The sequence below is a fragment of the Emydura macquarii genome, unplaced genomic scaffold (genome assembly GCF_026122565.2).
Source record: "Emydura macquarii macquarii isolate MOO-44397 ecotype Brisbane River unplaced genomic scaffold, CSIRO-AGI_Emac_v2 contig_719, whole genome shotgun sequence".
NCBI classification, from domain to species: Eukaryota; Metazoa; Chordata; order Testudines; family Chelidae; genus Emydura; species Emydura macquarii.
In genome coordinates this window covers 2,910,432-2,921,724 of record NW_027130856.1, presented here as the reverse complement: position 1 = coordinate 2,921,724, position 11,293 = coordinate 2,910,432, and the positions used below count along the sequence as shown (strand labels likewise).

The window sequence follows — 11,293 nt, the reverse complement described above, 5'->3', positions numbered from 1 at the left end:
TATTAGATTTTTTACTTCCATCTGTTGTATCATTTTCTAATTTAGATTTCAAGCTCTTTACTGGCTTTTGTGAGTCACCCAGCACATTTCTGGGTGCTCAAACAATAACAATAACCTTATTTAAGTGGGTAAATTTAAAATTCCTTGAATTCTGTAGATTTTAATCAGTAATAATGAGGATTTAACTTAGATGGTGATGTTTGTTAGTTCTGTAGCCTGTGGCAGTTTCCAATTAATGTTAAAATTAGCAGTGAAACACAGAAAAATTCTAAAATATTTTTAACAATGCTAATCAGAACAAATAAGTGTTTAAAACTTAGATTTTCAAGGTCACCAAGGCCAGAGTGATTGAACTGACAATCAATTCTTAAACCAAATGGGAGTGAAGTGACTAAGTTTGGTATAAGCACATGATGTTGTATATGAAAAATATACCCCTCGTGTCAAAGACAGCATATGATAAAAGCAGACCCATGATGTAAGAAGTGGGCGAGGGAAAAAGACTTGCAGTGAATTGGAGATTGAGGAGGGGAACAATTTTAGAAACATTTGGATGCTTAAAAAGAAAAGCCAGTGAAGTGACTGCAGGGAAATGATTTTCTGAAATTAAGGGTGTGTGTACATTATTACATACAACATCTAAATCTCTGTAGTGAAGGGTGCATTTCCAAAAATAGTGAAGATTTTCTTTGCTCTTTTTTAACATATGTAGAGATCTCTATATTTTATACTACCATGTTTGTTAGTGATTTTATTGCACACATAGTGATAGCAGGATTACTTTGACAGATTATAGGGATACTGCATGAAGAAGGATGGCAGAATGGATTAACTAGTGTATGTGTTTCCCAGTTTAAAATTATTAGCTATGCTCCTGGATTAAATCAGGGTTTACATTAGTTAAAGGTATCAGAAGCTTAATGGCATGTAGGTCAGCATTTACTTAGCCCCTACTGCTTGATAAGGCTATCACTTTTTGGAGTTTCTTTGATTGTGGATATGCACATTATTTTGACACAGCAAAGTTGGGAAAGTTAGGACAAAGATCTTCTTGTTAAAACTTGGATCATGCAAAATGGGTGGTAACCAGAGAAGGGAACTGGATAGATCAAGGGTTATTATTTATTAAGCACTTACAATGTACTTGTGCACTGTACAAGGTACTGAGAAGTTAAGGCCAATCCGTCCCTGAAGATTTTACAATCTGAAGGACAAAAAGCTCAGGGAGATGCAGACAATGAAATTAAGAGAGATTTTGTGTGTGATGTGTGAGTTATTCAGAGCTCAGTCCATCTGTAATAGGATGTTGGAGGGAAGAGGGCATTTCCCTGATCTTAGTGTGTGAACCAGTCTATGGGGAACTTAAATGAGGAGAGAGTGAGTCCCAGTGCGCTGAGTTTTGGACGTCATACCACAACTAGGGTCAGCAGGGCAGAGGACAACATGGGCTTGTCTCTGCTGGATGTCATTGTGTTCAGGTTCACACAACAAGCAAAGAGAATCATATGACATCCGGATCATGGGACAATACCCCAAACATTTGCCCAACAGGGATTAACGCAGTGTTTGGCCAGGAGGAGCGATTTGAGACCTCAGGCTGGACACCCTGTTCCCTGACCTCCCCACTCCAGTGGCTCCCCTTTGCCAGCCAGCCACTCCCCCTCCCTTCCATCCCTCTGACTCATTGTCACCCCCAGCTTCCCCTTACAGATCCCCACAACTCCTCTCCACACACCCCAGCTCCCCTCCCACCCCCCAGGTCCCCACAACCCCCAGTTCTTGTCTTCTCCCGCCCAGGTCTCCATAACCATCAGCTTCTCTCTCTTCCTCCTGCTCCCCGCTGCGCACAAGCGCCCAGCCATCCCCTCCCCCACATACCACTCCTCCCCACACACCTTTCGCTCCCCTCTCCCCTAGCCCCACCCCTCCCCCGGCACGTGACGAGGGAGCGCTGACGCTACGCCGTGCCGTGCCCTGAAGGAGCAGCTGACACACTGCGCGAGGCGGCGGCGGCCGGGCGCGAGCGAGCGCGCTGCTGCTGAGGCGGGAGCGGAGAGGACCCGACGCTCGCTCGGGTAAGGTGGTTGTGAGCAGGGGGCCGCGCGGCGGGGCAGAGTAGAGCGCGGAGCTCCTGGGGCAGCTGGTGAGGGCGGGACCGCGCGTGGCGGGGGGCGGGGACGGGACCCTGCGGGTGGTGGCCCGTTGGCTGTTGGGAGGTTGCGGTTGCTGCGAGGCTGCGGCTCCCAGGGACGCCCCCGGCTGGCTGCGGCGGGAGGCAGTCTAGGACGGTGCCGCCGAGTCCGTCACTGGGGGAGCTTGGGCTCCTTGTGCCCCCGCCCGTGTGGTGCCCGCTAGTGGGGAACCGAGGGGCTGGCAGGCGGGTCCGGGCTGGGGAGCCGCCTGGCCCTGACGGTGGCCGGTACCAGCCGCTTCGAGGATCCCGGTAACGGGCAGCTGTGGAATAACCTGCCCATAGGGGAAGTTTCTTCCTGGCACCCCGCCAGTGGCTGGCTTATGCCCGGAAGCGTGAAGGCTTCGGTCCCCTCTTGCGGTGTTGTCCAGGGGCTGCTAACGCCGTGCTGGGCGGTGTTGGACTGCGCCGACTCTCCCAGTAACTCCTGGGGTTGGGTGGGGGCAAAGTGAACGGCACCAGCGCTGCTAGCCCCTGCCTTCCCTGTACTGACAATCGGGCTGCACAGCCCAGCTTGCCAAGGTGGCAGGGAAAGACTTTCTCTCTTGCGTCGAAAATGTGAAGCTTTTCTGGTCATTGCACAGGCTGTGCTCAGTACCGGTGGGTATGTTGTTCCTAGATCTTTGTGGGTGTATGTCTATATTACAGATATACATGCGCACAAATTAGTCAAAGGAGCAATGAATGTCTTGTGTAATTTTGTTTCACCTGTTAAAACGAATCCCAAGGCTCAAATCAAAACAGCTTAAATGTTAGTTGAGAGGGTAGCCATTACTGTATTTTTCAGATGTCCATGTTGAATGTGGACTGGAACACACCCTAAAATAGTTTGAAGGCTGCTTGTTGGTATGATCTAATCATAGTGTATAGACAGATTTGCTTAGCTATTTATAGCTGGTCATTTATAGCTAGTCAACAACGTAACAAAAGTGCACAGTGAAAGGCAAGGGGCTGATATTTGGCTGTATGCTCATTAACATGTACAGTTGTTGAAAAGTGGCTTTTAAAAGTTGCTTTGACAATGGTTTAAGTATACTATGTATTCAGAAGTCACCAGGCTGAGTCAAAGGCAATTATCAGGAAATTAGATTGTTACTTGTTATGTTTTTAATTTTTAAGGAAGTCTAAACATTTGGGAGGCATATTCTGCCTGGGAACTGTATTTGTCTCCAAATGCTAATGGTGGTTATGTCTGGGGAAAGGGGTAGAGCAGGGATTGTGGGCCTGGGGGAGATCACGAGCTGTCAGCCCCTGTGCATACTGGTAAGGGTGGTATGGCATGGGGTTGAGGGGTCATCACTTTTGAGGGGGTGGTCACCACCTGAAATAATTTCAAAGGAGGTCCCAGCAAAAAAAGTTTGAGAATGTTGGGGTAGAGGATTAGACCTGTTTTTTAAAGGGCCTACAAGTCCCTACTGTCCACATTTTCTGTTTGTGTTTTATGTATGTATCTGTGCATGCTAGTTTGAAATGATTTTGCCTAAAATTCTGTACAAATAACTGTTGTACGTTGTCAAGCAAAACTGTTCTGATGAAATTTCAGTACGTGAAATTCATTTTTAAGAGGGTAGATGTAAGGAAAATTCTTATGGAAAGTATGGACTTGAGATATTTTGTGATGACATTAAAAAAAAATAGCTCTTTGGATAGTCTAGATTTTTTTGAATTCTTCTCCTGACATGAGCACTTATAAAATGCAGACTATTGCAGGCTTCCTGTGTTACTCCCCTTAGTCATTATGTTGAACCTCATTGAATCTACTGAAAAGCTTGAAAGAATGATCAGCTAACTTTTGCTTTGATCATAAAAAGTAAGAAATAGTGCCTCTGAAAAAATTTGAATAAAAGGCTAAATTCAGCCCTCTTATAACAAGAATTACACAAGGGTTTAATTTTGTCCCCAAACTAACTGGAACCATATTTAGGAAATGCTGCTGCAACAGCAAATGTTTTTGAAGTGCTGCAAAGACAAACACAAGGGGAAAAAATCTGCTATGTGGTGATAATTGGGTAGATTTTATATTTCATCTGGCCTTCAGTTGGTAAGAATCTATGACAAATGTCCTCAAATACAGTTTCTATAGCTTACTTTCTTATGCATCAACATCATTAATATGTTCATTGCAGCTGTAGGGAATAATGTTTGTCAATGAAATGTCTATTGCAGAGGTGGTATAAGAATCAAACCATTGTTTTTGTGAGTCACATAAACAGTGGCTATTGTTTGATTTTAGTTTTTAGTGGTTCAGTTAACCTTTTTGAGAGGTTAAATGTTTGAACCTCAGCTTTTTGGCGGTATTGTAAATTAAAATGTTATAGCAGTAACTTTTCAAAAATACTCTTCAACAAAAAATCAGTAATTGTAAAACCTTTTCTGGTATTCCTCAAACAACTCTTGGGAAAGGAGTCCAGCTTGTAGAAGCTTAGAAATGCAGTCAGTACACAACTGTACCAATTGCTATGCCAGCAATCACAGTCTGGGAGATCTTTGTTCTTTGCGCAGAATAGTGCTGATGTTTGAAGATGGGGGTGCTGTGTAATTTGGGGAAGTAGCAATATTTATTTCATACCTTATTTGAAAGCAGCACAGATTTAACTGATGGTGTGTTTTAAAATCAATTTAGTTAAACTAGTGCAAGTCTGTGTAGTCACTCTTATTTTAGTTTTATTTCAGTTTAGCTTAATGTTTTTTACAGAATTTTACTAAACTGAAATAAACTACTCTTAAACCAACCTAAAAGTGTGTACATGCAAATTTGACACCAATGTTAACTAAATTGGTTTTAAAAAAAGCAACTGTTAGTTAAATTAGTGCAAGTTTGTGATTAGATAAGGCCCCAGATTATTTATGGATGAGTCTTTTCTGGCAGGTTGTGAGTGTGAGAATGAGGGAATTGTCATAACAAACCCCTTATTCCATTAAAATTGGAGAAGCCTTTATATGAGAGAGATTAGATTTTGGACCTGAGACTCCTGAATCATGGTCAGGAGAGGGCTTTTTTCTTTCAGCAAGTCATAAATCCTACCCAGTATTATGTCCTTGCAAAATTTATTGTATAATCACTGCCTCTGTGCTGAGAAAAGTGTTTCATTTCCCCTATGGAAATGGGTGACCTAAAAGATCCTATGCATGCGCTCTAAATCTAAAAATCTAACTAAAGATGTTTTAACCATTTCAGTTCCTATTGTATCTGTAATATAATTGTATTCTGTGTAGTACATCATCTTACAATGACACAAATGCCTTGTAGAGTGGGGAAACTTAATCCCTGACAGGCAGTTAGGTTGTTGTCTGTCAGTCTTTTTAAATGCACTCTGATACCGAGGCTTTTCTTGACCAAAGAAACAAGTGTAGATACTGATTTCAGTCCTGTTGTCAGTGGTGAATTTTCTTATTGACTTCAGTGTGATCAGGACTGGGTCCATTCAGTAATCTCATGAATCAGGTTTCCAGGTACATTAAAATATCAAAGCCTACAGATGTACTGTGTAGAGGAAGTTGCTTCATGTAATATTTAGAACATACACACAGCACTTTCCACCTGAGGATCTCAAAGCATTTTACTATAGTGGGAATTTATTCTCATTTTACTCCATTCTCATGTTGGGGTGGGTGGAACTGAGCCACAGAGAAGTTACAAGACTTGACCCACTGTAACAATTTCAGCAGTGGCAAAGTCAGGAATAAATCCAGAACTCTCAACTCCAGTCGTATATGTTTGCTTCTAGACTACATTAACATTACTTGGGTTGGAAACGATGCCTAAACTTTTATTGTAGAGGTTTGACCGTGTCTTCTTACTTTGAAATATCAGAAGCTGGGCACTCAGATCCTTGGAAATGCACTAATTAAATCAGAATCCTTTACTAAGGTAAGAATCCACTCGTGGTGTTACTATAGTACAGAAAGTCTATCTTCTCTGGCAATATTCATAAGAACGACTTCATACAATCTACTGCATTTTCAATATATGTGACCAAGAGCATGGAATTATTTAGATGTTGAGTATCCACAGGATCCGCTCATCCTGTTGGTGGGTGTGAGAGAGTGCTATGCAAGAATGGCTGAACTGGCACTCTGGTCATTGCAGCTCCAATCAAGCAATGCGGAATGGAGTTGGTTAAACAAAGCTTTGCCTAATTTGTGAGTGGAGTAGAGCTGGAAGGCTAATTAAGTCATTAGGCAGAGGCTACAAATAGGCATAGGAAGGAAGGAGAGGAGAGAGATTGCTCTTCCCTGCTTGTTACAGGAGCTGGGGGCTCCCTAGGACTGTTGGAGCAGAACTGTATATAGTATAAAGCTGGTGGGAACCCACATTGTGAATAAACTATATATGGTATTTGACTAGTATAAGGGTCTCTGAGCAGTTTGTGGACCAGAGCAGGGGCAGTAACCAGATAGTCCTGTCACAGTGGGGAAACAAAGACCTCCAGGTATCCCTATTGTATTTCACTGTGGCAGATAGAAGTGGGTCTTACTCAGTAGCTTGATGTTGACATGAGCTGATTATAAATCTGCATTAATGGCTCAGTCTACCATGGAATGCATTGGTAATTAACATGATAATATTCTTTCCCGACCAGATAGTTGGTGGTACTCAGACTACTGCAGAAACCTTCATGGGATGTTTTGTATAGGTCCATTGACCTAACGTACTGCAGTGTGAATGATGGAGAGAACTCCATCTCTTCTCCTTAAGAAATGGGACATGAGACTTGGGATACTGATATCAGAGTGGTGGGGTGGAATGTCTTCATGATTATGGACTTGTATTTTGTCTCTGCTCCTCTAATGCTGATAACTTTTTTTAAAAAGCAGGGACTGTAGCTTGTATTGATCTTCATTTTGAAATAACATTAAACATTTCGATTTTTTTATCTGAAGTTTAGCTGATTGTGATGGTGGGGTGCAACATAAAAGTGACAACAGCAGTTTCTGTGTGGTGTGACCTTGAAGCAGGGAGTAACAGTCAGCTTGGAAGAAGCACTGGGAGCAGTAAGACTTAATAATTTAAAAAATGGAATATTCCTGTGAGATTTTGAAATTAGGGTGGAGGTGAGAATTGCTGGCAGCTGGGACAGGAGGGAAGATATTCCTTAACGTATGTAAGTCCTAGCCGAAACACCAATAATTCATAATGGAAATCTGAAGCTGGAAGCAGGCGGACAAAGAAGGGAAAAAAAATTACACCTGGGCATTGGAGAAGGAGAGCTGTGCAGCAGAGGAAAGATAGGGGGTGATCAGAGTTCCTTTGCTGTAAGACCTGCCACTTTGAAATAGCATAGAAGCTATTCACGTTTTTAATCAAAACCACATAATTTTGATAAGGAGCTTTTTAACACTGACATGGATATGTACTATATAAAGAGAGCATCTACACACACAATCTTAGGCAGTATTTTTGTGCTCCTTTTCAGTTTTGACTGAATATAATATCTTTTTGTTCTGCCAAGTCCTGTTGTAAAAATCATAATCCTGAATTTATGATGCTGTTTTCACACTGGAAATGACAGTAATTAAAAAATCACTCTTATGACATTTCAGCATGAAGTAGAAGAAGGTGAATTGTAGAAAAAGACACTTGCTTAAGCACTGGTGGCTCCTAGTGGACCTCATTGCTATGAGCTTAGCTCCTTTAACTCCCACTGAATTTAATAAGAAATAAGGATGCACAGTACATTGAAGGACATGAAGGCTATGATTAACCAAACTGGCAAAGGAAAACTGAAAGAAAATGTGTTAAAGGCAAAATGGCTAGTGTTATAGATCTTTTGACATTTTACCCCATAGAAGAGCCTACTTCCCTCATTAAGTTTTCCTATGTTTGCATGGTTAGGCTTCAGTCCTGTGGTCAGATCTGTATGGATGTACCCTGTGCCTATGTAGAGTTGCATTGATTTCACTCTTGCAGGGTTAAGCCATGCAGTTCTGATTGGGGTTTTCAGGGGCTGAAAGTTTGGTGAAGAATTTATACTCCCTAAGCAGAGTGATTGATAAACTATACATTATTTTGTATTTGGTGTATTTACTTTTTAAAACAACTATTTTAAAGAAGCTAACATTCTAGCTGCTTGCTTTTTAGACTTTCTGCTCTCTTTTAATGTGTGTCAATATTTATACTGAATACCAATCTTAATATTTCTTGTTACTAATATGTAACATAATGGCCAGACTAAATTGGCATCACTTGTTAGAACTCCAATTGTCACTGGATTACGACTAACACTAAATTGGACTATAAAACAGGAAGACAAGAAATGCATGGGCAGCTATAGATTTGGTTATATTGCCTGGACTAGGAGAGACTTGAAAGTCCCTTCCAAAATTTTCATAGAACGCATACATTGAATTAGATGGTTAAAAGAATTAAACACAAGAAAATAAACAATAAAGGCTCATTGTTTTCTGGTTATCCACCTTCTCCATTTCTTGTTGGTTCCAGTCCTCTTACTCCATTTCCAATTTTCTCTCATTTGTCTTGTCCCCTTCCCTTCTAGCTCTGTGTTGTCTTACACTATCTTGTGAGGTAAGTAATTAAAGTGCTTTAGAAAAACCCCAACAAAGTAAACTGTGGCTGTTTTTAACTGCTTCTAACTGGGCTAAAACACAAAAACGAAGTTGGGAACTAAAAATGTTCATTTAGAGAGAGATTTGAAAATAAGAATCTTAGCTGTTAATGCCATGGATGTTGGTAAAGCACAAACAAAATGTATAAGCAGGTCAGTTGCTCCATTATGAAAACCTGTGTTTGACTATGGAGGCATTATGCACTGCATCTGGAAGGGAGAGAGAGTTCCTTGTACAGCTAACTAGTGCTCTATTTGGCCAATATAGAAGTGATGGAGGAACTTGGATGGAGTATCATCAAGCCATTCTAGCAAGGATTGCTGACCCATCACCACCAGTTGATTGGTTTTGGGGGAGAATAATTAAGGGGACTAATGGGTAATTCGGAGAACTCAGAAAGGGGCTTCTTGGGGCTAGAGAAAGGGAGGCAAAATAAGTAAACCAGTCATTCTACTTCTGAAGACTTAATTATAACTGAGAGAAGTAACACTGTTCCATGAAGAATTTAAGCTTGTACGTAAGCAAGAGATTGACTCGAGCTAAAAAAACCCTCTGATCTTCTTTGCTAAGTAACAGAAACAATAGGCTTAATAGGTAGCTTGCAGATAGTAAGAGGGTCATGAGCATAGGAGGACAGAAGTTGTGACAGTTGTTTCTACTGTTTTACTTTCATAAATATGGTCTCAGCTATAATCTTACAGTGGTTTTTATCAAACTTTTAATATCTGTTTGAAAGACTTAGGTAATTAATGAAATATGTGATATTCATTCTGAAACCACTTTTCTCTAAGACATTTTAGGCAATTGACTGGTGATAGTTTTGTTTTTGTTTTTCTTATAGCTCTACGGATACAAACAGAAAAAACAAGTCATGATGTGCCTTACCTTTCACCTGGAAAGGTGAATATCTCTTTCAGATAGAGATGGCTGATAAAGGAGGAAAGATCCTACCAGGACCATTGTACATTGAAGTGGAATATGATTATGAGTATGACGCAAAGGATAAAAAGATTGTGATCAAACAAGGGGAGAGATACATCTTAGTGAAAAAGACTAATGATGATTGGTGGCAAGTCAAAAAGGATGAAAATTCCAAGGCCTTCTATGTGCCAGCACAGTATGTGAAAGAAGTAACACGAAAAGCACTAATGCCACCTGTTAAACAACCAGGTGGGCTGCCAAATAGCTCTTTGAAACTGATGCATAGTTTACAGAGGTCAACAGAAAATGTGAACAAGTCATCAGAGCTTTCTAGTTTTGGAAAATCCTCTCCAGTTCAAGTGTCTCGCCTAGTTCATGATGCCAATCAGAATCTGGGACCAAATAATAGTCCAGGTCAAAATCTTGGCCTGAGCCTGGACCTTGCCCAAAATAATGGAAAACTTAACAGTGAGTTGCAGTCCCCCAAGGTTTCCAGCAAGTACAGGACTGTCTCTGTGGGCCATTTTACTTGTCCAGAGTTCATGGAAATAGAGAAGACCAGCTTCTCACACGAACAGTCCTGTGATTCAGCAGGGGAAAGCTCAGAAAAAGTCCATCAGGATTCAGAATCTGGAGATGAACTCAGTAGCAGCTCTACAGAACAAGTGCAGGTAAGCCTGAAAAGCATCTAAGTAGATTCTTTTTCCTTTCTCAATTATAAATCTTTGATGTAGTTTACTACTGTTCTTAATTTGCTTCCTAAAAAAGAGAGAATTGGAAGAATGAGATGAAATCTTCATTTCATATTTTTCATCTCATCTAGCATGGCATTGATTTGTCAGGTTAGAAAAATTGGCATGTAGAATTCATATGTAACAAAAAGTACTTATTCTCATTTACAGTGCTCTTGGGAATTAATGGCATAGAAGAACTTCAGTTAGAATTACTTTTTTCAGTGGTGAACGTGTAGTTGGAGATGTGAATTTAAGCAGTTCTTAGTGATTCTCCCCTAGAGGGAAGGAGTCCATTGCTGTATCTTTCAACTTCTGGGATTATTGATCTTCAGTCCAGGTGCATGTGATGGTCTCTAGTCATTGTCATTGATTTCTTATGTATATTTCATGTAGCTAATCCATCAAGTATGGATAGGTAAATGCAACTAAGTTTAATGGATACTAAATGGTACTTTTAATATTGCCACTTAGTGTGGAAGTATCTGAAGAACACTCCTATCAAGCCTTGAATTTAACTGATGGAAACTGACATATTTGAGTTTTTTAATTCAGAGGTGTGCTGAGGTGTGAAAGAAGTAGTGGTGATAAGGCTGGCTTCTTATCAAAGCCAGTTAATGACAGCTTAAAAAACTTAAGTATTCTCTCTTTAGGCTAAAATAGCAAACCTTGATATCTTGCCTACCTTTGGTTATCTTAATAGACTCTGTTTTGGCTTACTTAGGGAATGGGCTGAGTGAGATCAGTTCCTTTCCTGTAAGGGCTGCTAGAGAGCCATTGACTAATCATGGCATTTGGACAGTATAATTCTAGGACATTTGAACCATTAACATAGAAATTTAAGGCTGCGTGTGCTTTTGCCAGTCTGCTGAGAGGTTTTAGG

The 11,293-nt window shown here is 40.9% G+C and overlaps 1 protein-coding gene across 11 annotated transcripts in view; it reads left to right on the top strand.

Annotated features, from left to right (window-relative positions):
- The first annotated feature begins 1,957 nt into the window (after positions 1-1,957).
- The window catches only part of ARHGAP12 (Rho GTPase activating protein 12), a 138,417-nt gene continuing 129,081 nt past the window's right edge, over positions 1,958-11,293 (top strand). For 9 of the 11 annotated variants that reach the window (XM_067542606.1, XM_067542604.1, XM_067542602.1 and 6 more), the window contains exons 1-2: positions 1,958-2,075; positions 9,600-10,350. In XM_067542606.1, coding sequence (XP_067398707.1) covers positions 9,682-10,350 — 669 coding nt within the window. In that variant the 5' untranslated portion in view covers positions 1,958-2,075; positions 9,600-9,681. Of the gene's footprint in view, positions 2,076-2,341; positions 2,796-9,599; positions 10,351-11,293 lie in introns of those variants that run through there. The other 2 variants (XM_067542596.1, XM_067542595.1) reach the window with 2 other exon arrangements.